The sequence below is a fragment of the Ceratina calcarata genome, unplaced genomic scaffold (genome assembly GCF_001652005.2).
Source record: "Ceratina calcarata isolate Rehan_Ccalc_2016 unplaced genomic scaffold, ASM165200v1 scaffold493.2, whole genome shotgun sequence".
Lineage (NCBI taxonomy): Eukaryota > Metazoa > Arthropoda > Insecta > Hymenoptera > Apidae > Ceratina > Ceratina calcarata.
In genome coordinates, this window is record NW_017173655.1 from 193204 (window position 1) to 214330 (window position 21127).

Sequence of the window (21127 nt, forward strand, 5' to 3'; positions counted from 1 at the left end):
AAATTTTAAACAGTGTTCTATTAATGTAATATTTACTAATGATTAAAATTTCAACGCTTTGTCATTGTTATTCTGTGTAAGGATTCTTACAACTTTAATCGGAGACGTTCCAGACAATAACTATTTTAAACGAATTCCTCACCGAACGCATACAGCCGCGTTCGGTTCACGTCCAGTTCGTTCACCTTCGATATTAATTATACCTTCCCCCGGAAGTGAGATAGTTCAAGCACGAGTAAGTAGCGTCAACAATATTATTCGCATCATCGAAGAGCATAAAAAAAGCGCATAGGGTGGAGCGTCGCTCTAAAGGCGATCGATAACGCGACGAGAGTTTAATCTCCGAAGGACGTCCAAGGGGGAAAGTAACTGAGGCTTCCGTTTTCCCGGCCGATACGTATGTGCTCGGATCCGCGACGACGGGGCAGAGGTATTCGGCAGGAATGCGGAGTTATCAGGTCGCAAGTTCAAAGAACCGTGTGCAAGAGCACCACCGGGTGTATCGGCTACACGCCGCGGCGGCATCGCGATATTACGATCGGCGAGGACGTGACCGTGCATAACGAGTCATTGTACCGAGCACCGCCGCACCGGGGAAAGAAATTAACGCTCGCTCCCGCCCGTCGAGATAAAATTGCACGCCTCGAACTTGTAATCATCGGTCGACCTCCGAGCAGATACCCGACCGAAGACACCACCGCCACTTTTGTCTTTGATCCGACGAGCGCGGACGCTCGTTCACGACCGAGTATACGCGACGGCCAACGAAGACGGTGCATTTAACATTGGGAATCGGTCGGCGTAACGAATTATGGGATTCCTGTCGCGGAAGTCGTTTCTAAATTGATTCGTGAATCAATACGTGGCCGGAGCGTGACCGAATCCCTCTTGTTCTGGCGCCGCGCCGCCGGTACATCGTCACGACTCCTGACTCCGGCCTCTCTCTGCATTTAGCTCGCACTCGTCGGAAGACGGGCATCAATGACTCGTATGCTCGAGTCGAACCGCGAAAGGCACGCAGAAGGCACGTCGATCGGCACCTTGTGACTCGTGACATTTCGAGGATGGTTCCGAGCCCCTCAGTACCAGCCGACTATCTCGCCTTTAGGACGCGCCTGTTCGTCCGATCGCTCGATCTCTCAGCCTCTAGATCATTGCCATTTTATAATAATAATTTTACTCTCGAAGCACCTGCGAATCTATAAAGAATTTCAATACGCAGAAATGATAAATGGAATCTATAAAATGTAGCGATGTCGTTATCAGATTTATCTAAATTCATCCGAGAAAAGAATTTTATTGATATAGATACGATTTTACTTGCAGGTAATGATAGACTGACACGATCATCGATTCGAGTACAGAAAGCACCACAGATTCAGGAAAATGGATCATCAGCAGGCCGGTCGGAAGCAGCCGACGAATTCGTCGGAAGTGGCGAGAGCCAACGAGGAGTTCGATCTGTTTTGCAACGCGGCTACCCTCAAGTCCATCCTCGCGCACTACAGGCATCTATGCGATCTGCTCAAGATCAGACCGAACACGTTCAATCAGTTCTACCCGAAATTGAAAGGAAAACTGCGATCGTGGAAGGCGCAGGCACTCTGGAAGAAATTCGATCAGCGAGCCAACCACAAGTGTTACAATCGTGGCAAGGCATGTCCCAATACCAGGGTAAGGGAATACGACTGTGTTTTGAGCCCATTGAGCCCCATTCGCTGTCCCAATGATTACACAAGCACTGTCACTCTTTGCATAATCCATCGAAGATTACAGAAAAATATTAATCTGTGTGACCCGTTATAATGTCTTAGGTACTGATCATCGGAGGCGGTCCTTGTGGACTTCGCTCGGCGATAGAGGCGCAGCTATTAGGTGCTAAGGTCGTCGTTGTTGAGAAAAGAGACCGGATGTCGAGGAACAATGTTCTCCATCTTTGGCCTTTCGTCATTCAAGACCTCCGTGCTCTTGGAGCGAAAAAGTTCTTCGGAAAATTTTGCGCTGGCTCTATCGATCACATCAGCATCAGGCAGCTTCAGTGTATATTGCTGAAAGTCGCTTTGATTCTCGGCGTCGAGTTCCACGAGAGTGTCAGCTTCGATTCGTTGATACCGCCACCGGAGAGCCAGGAAGAAGGCAGTAAGTGATTGTTCGATCGATCATTTTTTATTAAATAATCGACGTTTGACTTAATACGATGCTGATTTTTAATCATTTATAATTCGTGATTTCAGAAATTGGTTGGAGGGCAAAAACTACTCCTGTCGATCATCCAGTTTCCCAATACGAGTTCGACGTTTTAATTGGCGCCGATGGCAAGAGGAACACTTTGGACGGTTTCAAGCGCAAGGAGTTTCGCGGTAAATTGGCTATTGCTATTACGGCCAATTTCATAAACAAACGAACCGAGGCGGAGGCACGAGTGGAAGAAATCAGTGGGGTGGCGTTCATCTTCAATCAGAAATTCTTCAAGGAGCTGTATCAGGAAACTGGCATAGATTTAGAAAACATCGTGTACTACAAAGATGACACTCACTATTTCGTTATGACTGCCAAGAAGCATAGTCTCATAGACAAAGGAGTCATTTTGCAAGTACGTCACATTATATAATTGGTTTTATCGTTTCTACGTTGACTGTGGATTACGAATGAAGATAATTAATTGTCTGCGCATCAGGACCATGCGGATACAGCGAAATTGCTCGCGAAAGAGAACGTGGATCGCGAAGCGCTGATGCTATACGCTCGCGAGGCAGCCGAATTCTCCACTGAATACCAAATGATGGACATGGAATTCGCGGTGAACCATTACGGTCAGCCAGACGTAGCTATGTTCGACTTCACGTCCATGTACGCGGCGGAGAACGCCAGCCGAGTTTTGGAGCGTCATGGTCATCGGTTGCTCATGATCCTCGTCGGTGATAGCTTGCTCGAGGTAACGTTCAACGTTTCCATTACAAATCGTATTCCATTAAAACGGACTGCTCAAGTGATTCTAATCCAAATGAATATAAAACTGTTCCAGCCGTTCTGGCCAACTGGCTCAGGTTGCGCGAGGGGGTTTTTAAGTTCGTTAGATGCTTGTTGGGCAATCAAAGGGTGGGGCGCGAGTATCTCACCATTGGAAGTGATCGCTGAGCGAGAATCCATTTATAGATTACTTGGACAAACGACACCTGAAAATTTGAACAGGGATTATGCCGCATATACGCTGGACCCTCATACTAGGTATGAGGTTTTTCGTTATACGTGATTAATACATCTATATATTTTCCCATTTTTTAGCAGACAGTTCCTAACAACATGTTGTACTTTTAAGGTATCCCAATTTGAACGTATCCTCTGTAACCCCGATACAAGTACGGAGTTTACTGGATACAGACGACCCCGAAAGCATCAAACAGCCTCTTGTACAGACCGATATCGATATACCTAAGAAACGACGCCGTCGAGGTAAATTTAATTACCACTCGATTACGTGTGCTTATGTTAAGAAGCTTCGACCAATCGTTAAATTGTACTATACAGATTTGCGAGGTGAGTCGCAAGTACACCCGGACACCCTGCTTCGCTGGCTGCAGAAGCAAGTTGCTCTCTACGACTCGGTCCGAATAGAAGACATGGGTGCCTCGTTTAAGAACGGTCTTGCTATTTGCGCGATTATTCATAGATACCGTCCGAACCTAATAGACTTCCACAGTTTAAACCCTGACGACGCAGTTACGAACAATCAGTTGGCCTTCGACATTTTGGAAAAAGAACTGGGCATATCTCCTGTAAGTTATGTTTAAATGTTCGTATAGAGATCGACACTGTACGTACAGCGATCTGACACCATGTGAAATGCAACGCGCGCAGAAATAGTTTGACATTTAAACGGTTGATCATTATAGATAATGACGGGAGAAGAGATGGCTCAATGCGACGTGCCCGACAAGCTCGCTATGTTTTCCTACCTCACTCAGATATACGATGTGTTTCGCGGTGAAATCCCGTATATTAAACATCCGAAATTAGTAAGTAAACCAGCACGATATGAAACCAGACAGTCTGTAACTTGATTCCCCTTGATTTTGTAGTATTCAGTATCGTGTCCTATATCGCGGACGAAACATTTACAATCGTCGGAACACCTTTTAACAAGCGAAACCCATCCTCGTCCACGAACGCCCGATCCCCCGTCCCGTTGGAATCACGGCCAGTCATGTCGAAGGACAGAATCGTTATCACGCCCCGTTCCTCGAATATTTCCACGACAAACCACCACCATCGAATCGTTAGATCATAACAATAACAGAGTATCGTTAAACGAAAGCGTTACAGAAGCCGATGACAGATTTGAGATAAGGATAAGAAATAAACGTCAGAACAATGTAGTCGCATCATCGTTGAAGAAAACATTTGAACCGATGAACCCATCGAATAGGGATCACGAGTATTGTCATTTGGGCGATAGTAAAGTTAACCAGATGTCAATCATACATAATAAATCTGTCACATAATTAATCGTACTTATCGCAGTAATTCTGTTAATCTTCATTTCATCTCTTTTTATTTATACATACGCATATATGTGTCTGTACACCGATTGCATTTGATCGTCTTTTGCAAAGGAACCTGAAAATGAAGAGAGGCCCGCGCATAGTAAGCAATTGAGTCAGTTGACGCCTGACCAAAAGGTTCAGTTGATCGTCAAGCAAGACGGTGCGACGAGAACGAGACACTCACGATCGCGATATAACGAAAACTTGAACCCCGCGGACAAGAAAGGGGATACGATTAGCCGACGATCTCGTAAGAGACGAAGCACTGAGAAGATGGGAGCGACAGTGGTGAGTATTTTATTTATCCCATTATGTATTCCATATATCGTTCTTGTTAGTACGTGAGAGGAGATATATTTTTCTTTACATATTTTTAAACGTGCACTTTTTCAATGGCTGACTGGTTTTAGCAGATCATCCAAGGTGATGAAAATGAAACATTTTTTCATTTAATATTTTTATTTATCACAGAAGATGAAACATCTTTATTCAACATTTTTATTTAGTCTCAACCCTTTGCATTACATTACGTCAGGTGACATAGGAAATTAAAGGGATGAATGCAAAGGGTTGAATCACGTGTTCAACGCTTTATGGAAACAATCCTCTTATAATTGTTTCAATTCTATAAAGGGTTGAAAATCAAACACTAACAATTCACACACGAAACTTACACTGCTTAATATCCTATAGTCACGGTGGCAGAAGATCGAAGCACTTATGTATCGTGGGATAATCGTATCATTCTTAATCTTAATTATCGGAGCTACCATTACCATGGTGCAGAAGGAAGTCCTTACGTTTTAATCGCTTCGTATAGTCGGCCAAAGTATTTCAATGGAACATAGCAAAAAAAGACCCTCGGTTATGTTGTAAACTTTTTCTATATCTATGTTTATGTTATACATACATATATATATATATAATATATTTGCTACGCCAGCTTTTGTATTTGTCTTATTCTACTAAAAAACAGTTTAGAACAAATAGTTTGCTAGTTGCTACGATTAGTGACCCGTTAGAGAGACTACATAATTTAGATTTACAAAAATAAAAGCAACCGTTGCTCTGTCCCCTTTGTTAAAAAACAAGTGAAGAGAAATTATTGTCAGCGTGGTCAAACCCCTTTCTGTATCTTGTCCGTTGTGATCGTTACGAATTTAATAGTTTGATACCACGTAACATAAGTCGTACGACTTGAAAACGACTGAATTGAATGAAAACTTGAATGACGTGTAGAAAAATAAAAAAAAATCATTGTAATTACATAGATAAAATTGAATTAATTGTGACGTTGTACGCTTGCACGGTGGCCGTGAAGGAGGAGAGACAGAAGAGACTCGCTGAGATCGAGAAAAATCGCGTGGAACGTATGAGACGGCGGCAATATTTACGAAAAATGGCCACGCAGCAATTCTACAAAAGTATGCAAATGCTGCAAGCGAATGCGAAACGCGAGAAAGACGAGCCGTTCGAAGATTACTCAATATTCTTGTATCGACAAACGGCACCGGATTTTAAGGATAGAGTGAAATCCTTAGAGCAGAAAATATTATATCCAGTAAGCTGGAGAGTGGAATGATCTTGGGAGTGCATTATGTATTTCTTTTTTTTCTTTTTAATCATTTTTGGAGTTACTGTTGTACATTTCTTAATAGACAAATATCTAACTTAAACGTATGCAAATAACTTGAAACAAAGAAGTTGTTCGGTTACATACTAATCGATCATGGTGTGCAACATTTGGTGATTTATTCTTTGCCAATAAAAGTGTATTAACTACTTACATGCAAATAACGTGCGAACTGGAATAGAAATATGCATGACGTTTATGCACTGACGATATTAAAAAGTGCGATGACTCTCGATTATGCCACTAACAGATTGAAGAGAGGAAAGGGGTGTTTGTAATATCTATTGCGAGCGCTTAAATATATTCTTAAACAACCATAACACTAACATAACACATTGCAGAGGACATGAAAGTATGACAATCTAATTTATTATTCATACGCGTACATTAATAAACTGCATTCCTTTTTATAGTTTCTTTTGTACTGTGATTACGACTTCTGATGCATTTTTGCTTTTCTGTACGAGTCTTACAAATTTGTGGTCATTCGAGCTGTCGTTCACTTGTTCAAATTTCATACGCCATTCATCTTTTTAGGACAGAGAACCCAAGATACACGCTGGCCATCATAGAAACAGCGTAGACGAGGAATTCTCTGGTAGAATAAAAAGTATCGAGGACAAACTGAAGGGATCGACCCCTGCTGAAAAGAAGCCTAAAGATCTTCTACGTGCGATTGGTACGTATTTTTATTTACTGCCATCACTTGATCGTACAAGTAATACTTCTCGTGATTCGAGTCGTATTTAAATGCTCGTCGTTCAAGAATATAATCATGCTGCGTCACATTGTGAAGGTAAGATCGAGAAAACCGATTGGAACGTGAAAGAGATCGAGAAGAAAATTGAAGAGAGTAAAACAAATCGTTCGGTACGACACGACAAAGTGGAACGGGTGCCGAAATGGAGTCGAGAGCAGGTTGGCATGAGAATGATTAAAACGGTAACCGACAATAAATGTTTTTCAGATGTGTATATGCTTGATTCAGTTTTTAGCTCGACAAATCAAGATGGAGAAGAAGGGACGGGATCAGAAGGAGACAGATAGTAAGTACGCTGATATTGACAATACCCTGAAGAATATTGACAGGAAGATCAAAGAGGGTAATGTCCTCGGTTACAATAAAGTCTCGGCTATGGCCGAACAGTTTTCGAATAAAGGTCAGGACACGGAACCCAAGGTGCAGAAATCGGTAATTACGATCTTCCAGAATTTCAGTACTCGAGGATATAGTCAGCAAGATGTTACGATCGTCCTTGTGACATTTAGTTATTGTATTTCGTTCGAATAGACCGTCTTACGTACCTACGTATCTATAAATTGTATCTGTTACTCTTGACAGGGTATGAAAAACATTTTATGTGCCTTATAACACGTGTTCATAACGGACAATTAATTATTTTTAAGATCTCCTTACTAAATCTTATAACTAAGATGTCTCCAATTCTAATGATATAAAACTGACACTTCGTTTCATGTACAATTTAATCGTGTAACGTAATAATTAACACAATAGAAATGAAAAAGATACACACGTGCTGACTAAAATTCCTTTATATTAAACACCTGTAGCTACCGATTACTACTCCGCTTTTCTTTACCCTCTTTACAGAACACTAAATCCACGATAGCATTACCTACGCAAGGAGGCTCAGAGACGTGTCATTTTTGCAATAAAAGAGTTTACTTGATGGAGAGACTTAGTGCCGAAGGGAAATTTTTCCATCGAGGCTGTTTCCGTTGCGAATATTGTTCTACCTCATTAAGAATAGGTTCAATTATCATCTTCATTTGTTCAAATTAAATTTACTAACTCTATAGACATCATATTTGCTAATTACTCTTTTTATTGTAGGAAATCATACGTTTGACCGAGATAAAAATGGAGGTCGATTTTACTGTACACAACATTTCGGTTTCCCAGGAACGCTTAAAGCTCGTGTAGAAAAGAAGAAAATCACATCGATAAACAAGGAAAACATACCTACTTCGCCTCTACATTTAAAATCACCAGAAAAAGTATGACCTCAATTCTATCATAATATACTTGCTTAAAATTAATCACATACACACCACGTTATTACAAAACTTTCAATTCGGTGAAATATTATTGTAAAATCGTGCGATTATTATTTTCAGGCAAAAATATCTTTAGAAGGCGTCGTCGGTTTAGATTTACTTGATCGCGGACAAACTCCGGAAAGAATAGAATTCGAGAACTTGGCTGGTATATCGGACCCTGAAGAACCTCAAAGTCAGATGGACGAAGACGAATGGACGGACAGGAATTTCGGTGCCTCTACTGCGGAAATGGGCTCCAGTGATGATATCTCTGACATGAGGTAAGTTACGTTCCACCTTGCCAGCGAACGTAATTGAGGTAAGAGATTTTCAAACGGTTTGTTAATATTTCTCCAGTGATTCCGATGAAGACAACGAAGTGTATGAAGAGGCAATCGATCAGCCGTTGACAACAGAAGGCACTCTTGAACTCGCTAAGAATTGGACGTTGCGATACTCTCATCCGCATGCTGCAATGGGGCAATCTGACACCGGAAGCAACGAATACGAAGATTCTAGTGATGAATATACAAACGAAGGTACAATCGTTGTCAAGAAATTGTTGTTGCTTGATTGGCAGAGGAGCTTTCTCTTTGCAATAAATATTGCTCGCGCGTTTGCTTAGACGATGAGAGCACGACGGCCACCGAAGATGAAGACGACATACACGCAAGAGAGCTTCGAAGGCAGGAAGTCTGGCTGAAGAATCCAACGCGTAGCTCCGATACAGACACCGGTTCGGAAACGGAGGTGAAAATTTCTCAAGATTCTGTAGATAACGTAACTCGAGAATCGCTCGTATCTCCTGTACAGGTTCCCAATTTAATATCACCCCAAGAGACAAACGTGAATAACAGTGAAGTTTTAGTTAGTCGTGATATCATTGACACGAAAGATGTTCAAAAATCGACAGATGTGTTATTAGGGAATACAAATGAACAAGTAGGGAATAACGTAAAGATCGATGATAAGGAGAACACACCTCTAAATGAAGCATGTGGAAGCGTAATTCCTTTGCCTGACTCCCCTTGTGATTTAATATCGGATGATGTAGAACGAGACACCATAAATTCAGATTCCTCCTTAACTGTTCCTAATTACTCCATCGTGCAAGATAATTCCTGTAAAAGTAACTATATAGATGATCATAGTGTAAATGACTATAGTATCTCGGAATACGAAAGTTTGGCAGAAGACACTGGTGTTTTAAATGTAAATGCAAACCAAGTTCAGACTGAATCGAACGGGAATAATCAAACCAGTGATATTAGCAATGATTCAAATAGTAAAGCAGTTGTTGACGAGGATAATTTTAATAGAATGAATACCATTAGTCCTGAATTACTCCACACAATTGTACCTATAAATAACAAAGTAAATAATAATACCATCTCCGGTCCGGATGTCACGTCCGAGACAAGTTGTATATTAAATGTTGAACTGCAAACAGCGTTTGCAGGAGTTATGCTTCCAGATGCTATTCCATTTAGTCAGGCTAGTTACGATAATACAATGCAGCCTAACACCGAAGAAGTTTCAAACCTGACGGAGAAACTACCAGATCTGATAGCTTCTTCTCCAAGCCGAAGTAGAGCACCGTCACCATCTTCTTCGTCGGAGATTTACAAATCGACTGAAACGTTATACGACGAATTATTAATGTCCGACGCTCGTGACAAATTAACCGCGGGAGAATCGGAGACCTGCGATTCGGACAGTACGTCGAAACGTAAGAAATTAAAAGACAAAAAATTGAAAATATCCATAAAAGACATTAAACAGATACCGATCGTCACTATCACTTCGCCATCGCCAACGAATGAGAAATCGCTTGAGATGACGTCCATCGAAGACCTTAAATTAACGATACCTCGTGAAGGAAACAGTCCTTTCGATAAGCTGAAACAAGATTTAAGACAGAGGAAAGCGAAAAATAAAATTTCGATCGGTGAACTTCGGCCGCTATCCACAGAGAACGCTCGAAGAAAGATCAACAAGTATTTCGTGAATGAAAAGAAGGGGAAAAGTAAGAATGACCTTGCAGCGGATCAAAAATCGTCTGATACGAAATTCGTCGAATTAAATATTAAACCGAAAGTGTCTGCTAAAGTTGAATCAAGAGACATAATGAAATATTTTAAGAAACAAGAGTCTTGCGACAAATTGGAGACAGCTGCGACCGAAGAAGAAACTGAAAGTCCAGAAAGCGAGTGCAATATAAACTTAAACCTTGATGAATTAAATAATGTCGATGTCGATGACATCGATGAGAAATTTGAACAGATAGAACGACAGAACGAGGATATATCCTCAATTGATACTGAAGATATTGAATCGAAATTGCATTTAAATACGGTATTTACGAGACTGCATCCAGAAAACGTAGATCATAAAGCTGAATCAAGTAACGAGTCAGTAATTAGTCATCGCAAGGAAGAAATTCAGCCACAAGAACAATTCAGTGATAAGTTGATTCAGCAAAACTGTAGTAGTTTCGAAAGTAAATTACCTGGAAGTCATGCTGTTGATTCTCAAAAGAATAAAATGCAGCTAGTGCAACTATTGATCGATAACACTTTGAACAATAAACTACGTGATAGAGTAACGCATAATTCTCAGAAGAATGTAATCAGCACAGAAGGAGCTATATTGGAAAGAGTAGAACTTAAATCAGAAGAGATGGACGTACCGGTTGATTCTTGTAGAGAAGAACAAACAAATGTACAACTGGGAAATAGCAAGATGCGGACAGATCTACATGAAAAAGGATCAAAATCACTATGCTTGCAAGGCATAGAAAACAAATTATGCAGACAGACGGATTCTGCAATTAATTCTGCTAACAATACCGAAGTAAAACAAATTATATCAATACCGAATAAGGTACACGTTAATACTCATGATAGTCTGTATGGAAGCGATAACACTTTAAATATAAGAAGAGACATTATTAACAGATCCGAAGCGCTATGCAAAAACTCCAAATCTTCTTCGGAATTAACAAATTTACCCACCGCATACGATAAAATTGCCAAAGTTAAAATTGTTGAACAGAAAATGGAAGCACCAAAATACGTAACTAAAGTGTACGTGAATAATGACATTATTATACCAGATTTGGTAAATGAAGTGCCAAAGAAGCCAGAAAGGAAACATCAAGCATCGAAGTCTTTAATGACATCTACTAAGTCGAACGTACAGCTTGCCCCTGAGATTCCTATGAGGAAGAAGTCTTCGAAAAAAACACCTAATCTTTCATCTTCTTCGGAAGAACTTACCTCTGGTACACAACAAAATTCCATCACACATGATGAAAGATTGGCCGCGCCAGATATTCATACCATTGAACGCAAAAGTATAGGAAACGTAAACGCTAATAAATTAAAAAGCAATAGTGAAACAATTAAAACATCTGATGGATTAGGAAATACTAGCTCTAATGAACATAAACATTCTCATGCATTGAAGTCTCTCCCATTAACGAACTCTGAGCAGCGTGAATATATGAGATCCGTGTCTTCTAAAAACGACAGAGCTAAGAAAGATAAATGTGTAGTATCCTAGTAAATTAGATTAAGATTTATATATTTTTAAACGATAAAACAACCACGAGTGCTGAGCAAAATGTTCGATCACATCGCTATATGAATACTCTCAAATGTATTATTATTTTTCAATTTTATGATTTACATTTAGAAAAATTGTGTGAGATGCGTTAATAAAGTAGAAAACAAGATAACTTTAGTTGGCTGATGGTGGTATATCACTTGTAAAAAAAAAGAAAATACCCGAGGCCGTTGAGAAAAAGAGAACAGGTAAAGCAGTTTTACATAAGAATGGAGTGACCTGTTGAACTAATTCTAAATTAACAGTGACTCAAACTGATTAATTGTTTTTGTGTGTTGGTTTAAGTATTAATGCTAAAACTGGCGTCGTAACATACCAAGTCGTATTAATTTTCGAGTTACCACCAGCCAATACTTTATTAAAAAATCTCACTGTTTCATTTTAGTCTTAAACTCGTGCCATTACAATCAGTTTCACAGTAAAAGATTAGGCGGCTAACTAATGAATCAGGGCTATCACACATTTTCAAATACACTCGTAATACCACACGTTATTTATTTCTGCTGAACACTAGTATTAAAAATAGCTGACAAACGAGCCAGATAGAAGCTAGACTGATCAATTTAATGGTGTGATTAGAAAATTGATCGATTTGACTTCGGGAAGGTTCAGATTTTAATGTGAAACACTTCTGATGAGATGCATCGTATTCCTTGCCACTAATTGTTTCACTAATACACTAAACGGAATTTATCATTGTCTGATATGTTACATTTAACATTCCTGTTGTTAATGTTCATTCGTTAATCCTTGTTTATTCCTACAGGTAGCTTCTAACGAAGAAACGTCTGAGGAGAGTGAAGAAAATTCTGCTACGGAAATATCAACGGATTCTGAATTTGAACATGATGGTGCGACCCCCACGCAGCACGAGATTCCGGAAATAACGATCAACGATTCATACGTCCGTAAGACCAGAGGAAATTACGTCGAGCCGAAGAAAGTCCAAGTGAAAAGTAAAGTTATCTCGTCGATCAATGGGAATTTGAAACAAGAAAAAGATGTAGACACGAAATCGCAATTAAAAACGAATTATAGTTCGAATCTGTGTCGCCCCGAGAAGGAAAGCAACACGACTTTATTAGGATCCAACGTGAATAGAGTTCCATTGATAAATCCTCGTAAAGGAGATTATCTATTGAATCGCACTCATTCTACAGAAGGTATCGCGTCCAAGTTATCGTTGGAACTGAAGAAAAAGTATTTACTCGGTGCTACAGGCGGCGGATCCGTAGTGAAGTCGGGATCAGCATCGAACGTGGATACTCAATTGAGAAACTTCACTGATGCGATTTCTCAACATCAAAAGCTACTGAATCCGGCGCCAGAGCCGAGTCCCACGATGCAAGCGTTCTTGCAAGGAACTAGTAAACTGCGATCGAACAATACTCAACTATCTCCTATATCGCCCACGGCTATGTTCTCTTCATCACCGATGAAACCGTACACCGCCAATCGTCCCATTCAGAATTTATTAAACAACGATAATCCCATTTACAAGGCGACGATATTGCCTGAAATATCGAAGACCCAGTTACCAGATCTAGTGAAAGAAACCAGTATCTTGAAGTCTAAGACTTCACCGAACATCGTCTGCGGTGAATCCAAAGACGTGACGAACAAAGAACTGACGAAGGAACAAGTATCATCTAGTCAACTGAACACGATCAAGACCTCAGAGGTATTGGAAAATGCGAAAAACTGCCAAAATACCGAGAATAATCATAACACAGAAGAAAATAATGGTTTTCGACCGCGGAGCCCCTTACACGAAACGTCTATCATCGTACCGCAGGTCATTTGGAATAAAAATAAGGAAGAAGCGAAAGAGGCTGCCGAGAGCACCGGCGACTCGGAGATGGACAGTGATTCTCTGTCTTCCGGTGATGCTGAAGCGGAAGAAGGAGCACAGAAGCAATCAGCGTTGACTGCGAACTTGTCCCCGCCACGTTTACAAATTCACAGTACAGATGGTGATCTACTGCTGGATGAAGAAGCCGACCAATGTAAAGATTTCGACGAAGCTCAGAACTTTGAGCCGGACTCCATAGAATGCTCGTTTCTACGAGACAAAGAATTAAACAAGACAAGCACTGCGAATCCTTCTCCGTTTCCTTTCTCGAACAAAACCTCGATGGAACTGGAGCTAGTAAAGAACGAGATCGAGCAACTGGAATTGCAAGACGACGGGAAGAAAAGCATTAGCAATTGCAGCACTCCTACGTCGATAGCATCCGCTATATCTAACAAGCACGATGACTCCGAGGAGAATGATATTACCACTGCTGCTCTGACTGAGACAGAATTCTCTGAATGGGCCCGCGACGGAGAAGTTCTGGTCTCGGACGATCTACAGGACGTCGAATTTAATATCAATCCAGAATTCATAACTACCAGAAAGAAAAGTACATTGTCGGACGCCTCGAGGAGAAATTACGCTTCGACTATGATAGCCAAACAGGAAGATTTGACCGACATGGACTTGGATTCCATTAAATCTGACAGACAGTTGAACGTGCCTATTAACGACACTTCGAAATTATTGGCTAACGGTGAAAATATCGATTTCATGGACACTGATAACGAATCGCTGTTGGATGATAGTTTACAAGATGCTTCTAACATGGCCTTGTTAAAAAATAGGGGGTATGTAGAATTTGTGAACATTAGAAGCACTCCAATGCTGCTAGCATCGCGCGATAAATTAACTGCCGACGCTCCTATTGCAAAGTTAGACATAGAAAATGACTCGTATTCAGAGGAAGAAGCATACGATGCTAGAAACGTGGTACAAATAAATCCAGTTGTAATGGATGATGTTATAAACAAATTAAACGGTGCTGTAAATAAATCGAAGAATGATAGTAAGGAACCCACTGAATTACAATCGGATCAACAAGAAGAGAATCTTGTAGAAGCAGTAAACAAAGAATTGTACCAATCCATGGAAGAAGATAGTTTACTCATTGTCGAACCAGCCGAGGATACTACGACCAGCGAAGTAGTTACGATACTTGCAAGTCCTGTGAATCCGCAAGTTTTGATCGTTCCGACCGAGTGTCAAGAAAAGGAACCTGAAGGGGAGAAGGAAACAAGAACGGCAGCTGATTCGAGTAATCCTGATTATCTTGAATACGTGAAGCGTCTACAGTCGAGAATTGCTGAATTCAGCAACGCGAAAGATTCCATAGATGTTAGAAAATCGAAGAGAAAGAATTCGAAGAGCTCGTTGCAATCCCGTGCCGCTGAGATGATAGCGGAGGAAATAAAGACTCAAGAAACTGTCAACAGTTTCAATTCTCCGGCCACTTCTAGAAAATTGGAGGAAATCACAAGAGAGAGATCCAAGCAGAAGAACGTGATTCAAGATTTACTGATGGACAAGGTCGAGGCACATAAGCAGAAATCCGCGGAGAAGAAAGCGAGAAGAGCCGCTAGGGCTTCGTCATTCACTTCCGCTCCCGGATTGTCGCCGATAAGACCTCCCGTTCCTAGCGGTTCGTCAATTAATAAGTTCGTACCGACGTCCATAACGACTCCCGAGAACAGTCCCTCGCGTACTCTATTTACTGAGACTAAAATGACCGAGGGAATCGGATCGTTCCGTGAGGATCAACCATTCGATTGGAAACCGGAGACCAAAAAGATTGCGAACGACGAAAGTAGCGATGCTCAGTTCTCCGAAAGTAAACTACATAAGACAGAGAACAATAAAGAGAACTTTGTAACACCCGTTGCGCCTCCGAGATTGAAACACGAGGAAGCGAAGAGAACCGCAGAGAAAGCTAGGCAGGATGCCAGAGAGAGAGCCAGATTGAAAAGCGACGAGGACTTGGGTCTCAGTCCGGAGGACAAAATCAAGGAACTGAGAATGAAAGTGGCGCGAAGACAGTTGTCTATGGAAGAAAGAAGAAGCAAAGAAGAATCGCAGCCTGAACCCCGAATGAGACTTTATAGTTCCGGAACGAACAAAACTGGACTGAAATTGCATACGAGCAAGAGTACGGATAATATGAAAGCCGTGTCCGAAGCGATAAACTTCGCCGGGCTGTCAGCAGTAAATGCAAAGTCGATGGATGAACTGTTGAACGTCGATCCTTCGAAATCTACCAACTCGGCGACTGTTGTGAAAAGAGACAAGAAACAGAAGACGAAAGATCCGGAGAGAAGGAAGAGCATCATACAAGCGGTCTCAGATTTCTTCTTCAAGAAAGAATCGTCACCCTCGCCGTCCAATCAAAAGGACAAATTATCCATGTTCCGTCTAACGTCGAAGTCGAAAGGCAAAGTATGTAAACGAAAATTTATTCTTTATCTAATCTTTACATTTCTCTCCTATTGTACAGCGTGAACATTATACTATATATTCTCAAGTAGTTTCTGAACTAATTAGATTCTGAAATGTTTCAGTTATGTAAATCGTATTCGGAAGGGTCTGATGTAAGCAACTCATAAGTCATTGATACTAATTTTTCCAGTATTAGCTTTCCTTATGCCACTATTTGTATTCGCTATTGTATATCGTGCAGGTACTATGATTTTATTTTTCGTTTGCCGCACTTTCTTCGTTCGCTTTCAAGGAGTAACCCACTGTCCGGCTATAACTGTACAAATAATAAGGGGTAATACACTGATCGGCTATAGCTAATTCAATACTTATTTTAAGCTGTTCAATGCTTTTAGTAACAAGTCTGTCCTTCAGAAAAGCATGTTAACACTTCATTGTATATAAGTTTATATCTCGCTATGTTCGTTTTATATTTTCGTGTGCAGTAATCAAATTGTTTCTAACATATACGAGGGAGTATTAAGACAAGCATCGTTAACAAATGGGTGAATAGGTAGCTTATTTTGTAGTAGCCTAATTTTATTTATACTCCATTAAAATGTACATGCAACAATATCAATCGTTTTACCAATTTCAGTTGCCGATTCATTGTTCGTTATATTTACAAACTTTTTACAATTACATATGTGTGTTTCATAATTTTATTAAATTTGTACAAGCTTCAATGCACTTTAAATGAATTTTATTTTCAATGTTAATATTAATTTAAAAAGAATAGCAAGTTTTTGTATTTACAAAATTTATTCTGGGAGACAAGTCTTATAACAAATCATTTTTTCAGCTTGATAAAGTCCTGTCACCGAAGATTAACATTAGACCGAAAAGTGTTTGCGAGGGTATGCTTTCGAGGAACTTCCTAAATGAAAATCCGCCACCAATTCCACCGCCACCTCTTAATTACACCATTCCTACTACACAAATCTCAGGTATGAATAACATCAAACAGTCTCACAAACAGATCTATTCATCTATCCTCTAAACTGAGCGATATTATTTACAGTATAAAAAGAAGGTAAACCTATTTCTTATATTGTAACATTACTTTTTACAGACGACAGTTTATCAGAGGACGACACAAAAACAACCGCAGTGTCTCAATCGTGCATGCAAAAAGCGACGATAACCGAAGGTTCGTGCAACAGCATTTCGCGTAAAACGAAAACTACAAAACGGATCGCTAGACAAGCGCAATTGAAAAGGTACGCAGAAAGAATTATCATTTACATTTACAATTCTTCTCTCAATTTGAGTTTCAACTTAAAATGAATTCATTCATAAATGTCATAAAAAGGTTGCGCATGGCCCAAGAAATACAGCGAAAATTGGAAGAAACAGAAGTCAAACAAAGAGAACTAGAAAGTAGAGGTGTAAGCGTTGAGAAAGCTCTTCGCGGAGAAGGCGGTAAGAACCATTCGTTACTAACGCTTCTGTTCTAACGAGACTCCCAACTCAAGTGTACATCTATGATCTTTAGAATGCTCCGATCGAGAAGAAGCCGACTTGCTCAGAGAATGGTTCGATCTTATGAAAGAACGTACGGAACTACGTAGGTATGAGAAAGAACTTCTGGTACGAGCGCAAGAAGTGCAACTCGAAGATCGCCACGACAGATTGCAACAGGAATTGCGCGAACGCTTGGCTGACGATGGTTAATATTTTAGTAGTAAATTATGTGTCAAACGAATTAAAAATATTAGTACAAGTCATTAAAGAAATATCCTATAGAAGGGCATAAAAGTACTAAATATAATTAAAATTTCACAGATGACAAGAAAACCAGTGCCGATGTGAAGAAGGAAGGAGAGATTCTAACAGAAATGTTAGAAATAGTCGCAAAGCGGGATTCGCTGATCGCCCTTTTAGAAGAAGAGCGACAAAGGTGCTGTAACTCTCCATACCAAACGTTAACTCCTTTTCCTATACGTACTACTTCCTATTCCTCGCACGGGCCTAACTTTACTTCACACGATTCGGACAATACATCCGCTGTGTTCACTTTGATAGTCATTTTCATCGCGTACGTGTTGTTGACTAACGTGATAGAACTGTTTATTAATTTTTATGAGTCACTAACGCTTTTTAGAGTTTCATAATCTTTTCTTTTAAATTGTTATATACTCTTAATTTGCATTTATATATATTTTATGAATGAGTTAAAAAGCATTCAGCATTTATAGTAGTTTTACTTAATTAATTTTAGATATGATCTCGCATTTACATATCCAACCTTGGAACTGTTCGTGTTCTAATAATCTTGTGCAATGCATTTTGTTATTGACATTTTCCTGTTAGAATATCGTTTACATCTATTTCATAAATATACATATCGATTATACAGCGATCACAATTTTAAGATTATAATGCACGCAAAAATGCATGGTATAAGAAAGTTGAATTTTACACTTCGTAGATTTTGATCACGATCATCAATTATGCGCATGACATTCACGTACACATCTCTTCTTTTTTTGTTATTTTGTTATGTACATTTTTTTGCATTGTTATATGAAGTGATGTATCAATACACGCGACTGTGTCGTAGTGCAAGAGTGAAAATATTTTTATTGTATTTGAAATTATACTTATTGTTAATCACCTACAGGCGAGAAACTAATTGTTAAATTTTTAAATGCTCATCAATTATTAACTTCGAAGAGAATAAAATATATTACTGTATGTGTTTATGGTAATTTTTTCCTAAACACATACGTCCGTTACAACGGTAAGAACCAAAGGCTTATGATCGCGTTCATTTTACGCGACGTCCATTGCTTGAAGATTTTTGTGAAGGAATGGAAGTATATCGTATATGATTTTACTAACTTGGAACAGACAAATTTTACGAGAAGTAAATACGATTACACATGAAAGTACTTTAATATCATTTGTTGCTTCTCTCATATTAATTGCCACAGTGTTACATTTGCACGAAACAAGGATGTATCATATTTAAATTCTGTCATAACACGTAGTTAATGGAAGCATAATTTTCTTTTAGGTATCAAGACGAAGATCGCGACCTCGAAGCTCAAATGTTGGCTAAAGGCCTCAGATTAACGCCAATAAAAAAATGTGATCCAAAATATTCGGTTTAATTGGAATCGCATTACTGTACATATACTCCATTCTCTATTTTCACTGATCAATTTGAACGGACTGTATTATATAAATTAATCACGCTGTAAATAAGGAACGGATCTATAAGGATATCAAATCTTTTACAAAATAATCGGATCAAACGTTAGATTTTGTGGAATTTTTATACACGAATTGAGTTATTGCGAGTCTTTCATTAAAAGAATTACTCACGTTTGTCCTTTATCGTTTTTCTAAAACGGACCAATCATTTCATTTTTACAAATCTTTTTAAGGTTCATCATATTTTGTGGACTACCATTTGTTTGTAGTACATATGCTTTATGTATTATAAATCGCTCGCTTTTAGAAGAGATAAAAATTGTATCATACAATGAATTCAAATTTTCGCTGATTGACGATTAGGGTAAGCTAAGTAACGTATTTTTATGTTAAAAGTAAGATGAAATGCGCATACGTTGTGCAAATTGTACAGATATTATATACATGGATTTGAAGAAAGTTTTGTCGATACACGTACATATATATTTTGTCATCAGAAAAAAACTTCAGTCATAATAACGTAATTAAGTTGTCACATTTTGCCTTTACATTATGAATCAATCAAATGTAATTATTATAAACGGCATAGGTTCGATCATTAGGAAAGCGAAATACTGTATTTTGTGACTTGATGAAATGACTAAACATGAGAAGAAAAGTGATATAACAAATACCTTTCGCATTATGATAATGTGCATTGCAATCTATAAATATACGGAATCGTGTATATGTTACAATTTAATCAGATGTATAAATCTATTTTTATGTTCGCGAAAAGATTGCTATATGAACGAAAAGTGAAGTATAAANCATAATATAAATAAAACATGAAAAATTACAAAATTAAATAGTAGTAGTATGATTCTTCTATAGCTGTTGCCATATATGTATAGCATAAAAAGTATATAGACGAAAATATCGTAAAACATACATTTTTTTTACTGCTTCGTTTAAAGTATTAATCCTATTAGATAGAAATATTTTTGTGAATCGAAGAGAAATGCAAATGCCATTGTAGATGTGTTAAAATCAAAAGCATATATAAATACCCGAAAGACGTAGGAAGAAAAGTACTAGAAATATTGGAAATAAGATTCTTAAAAATTAAACTATTGCTAGCAGGAGCAATAGTTTATTTTTATTATAAAATATACTAAATGTTGTACGTATATCTTTGGCTTAATCTCTTTCTGTAGTTATAATTATTACATAGTTAGTCTAATAGCTTAGATATTGACTAAGTGCTAACGATTGATTCCTTTTTCCTTTTGTACATTTATATTTGACATTTCGCTGTTCGATGCGACTACGTATACATATATATATTTCTGATTCCTTCATAAGTAGAGAATGGTCACTTAAGAAGAGACAGATTATGTGTATTACTTTAATAACATGATTTTTATCGTTGGGAAGCATATTTCAATGTTTTGTTCTATGTAACATGATTAAACAATATTAAAGATTTAGCATGCTTAAGTCGTTATAATTATGAGAGTCGATTACATCCGAGAAAGTTGTACAATGATCTTAGCAGTCGTCTGTGCCTAGAAAATGGAATTGTGCAACATATGTAATTGAATGGATATTGTACAAATGAACTGAAATGTGTGTTCAGTTTAACATTTTGTGAAAGTCTTTACACGTCTGTGTAATTTTATTACTGCAATAAAACTAGTCTTTTATAAAAAAAAAATGGAAGAAACAATGTATAAACCACCCTAAGTGGTTTTTGTACAATTTATAAAAATATAATTTATACAGTCACAGAAACAG

The 21127-nt window shown here is 38.7% G+C and overlaps 1 protein-coding gene across 6 annotated transcripts in view; it reads left to right on the forward strand.

Annotated features, from left to right (window-relative positions):
- Mical (Molecule interacting with CasL) overlaps window positions 1-20078 on the forward strand; it is a 46844-nt gene extending 26766 nt beyond the window's left edge. The window contains exons 2-27 of one of the 6 annotated variants that reach the window (XM_018029680.2): window positions 1327-1674; window positions 1815-2139; window positions 2235-2593; window positions 2678-2935; window positions 3026-3228; window positions 3320-3453; window positions 3529-3776; window positions 3894-4016; window positions 4614-4832; window positions 5866-6105; window positions 6715-6856; window positions 6974-7095; window positions 7145-7369; window positions 7790-7949; window positions 8033-8196; window positions 8317-8519; window positions 8596-8777; window positions 8864-8988; window positions 12632-16153; window positions 16276-16305; window positions 16995-17139; window positions 17265-17412; window positions 17505-17614; window positions 17688-17861; window positions 17978-18092; window positions 19212-20078. In XM_018029680.2, coding sequence (XP_017885169.1) covers window positions 1387-1674; window positions 1815-2139; window positions 2235-2593; window positions 2678-2935; window positions 3026-3228; window positions 3320-3453; window positions 3529-3776; window positions 3894-4016; window positions 4614-4832; window positions 5866-6105; window positions 6715-6856; window positions 6974-7095; window positions 7145-7369; window positions 7790-7949; window positions 8033-8196; window positions 8317-8519; window positions 8596-8777; window positions 8864-8988; window positions 12632-16153; window positions 16276-16305; window positions 16995-17139; window positions 17265-17412; window positions 17505-17614; window positions 17688-17861; window positions 17978-18092; window positions 19212-19308 — 8061 coding nt within the window. In that variant the 5' untranslated portion in view covers window positions 1327-1386 and the 3' untranslated portion in view covers window positions 19309-20078. The other 5 variants (XM_026816178.1, XM_026816179.1, XM_026816180.1 and 2 more) reach the window with 5 other exon arrangements.
- Window positions 20079-21127: the final 1049 nt, after the last annotated feature.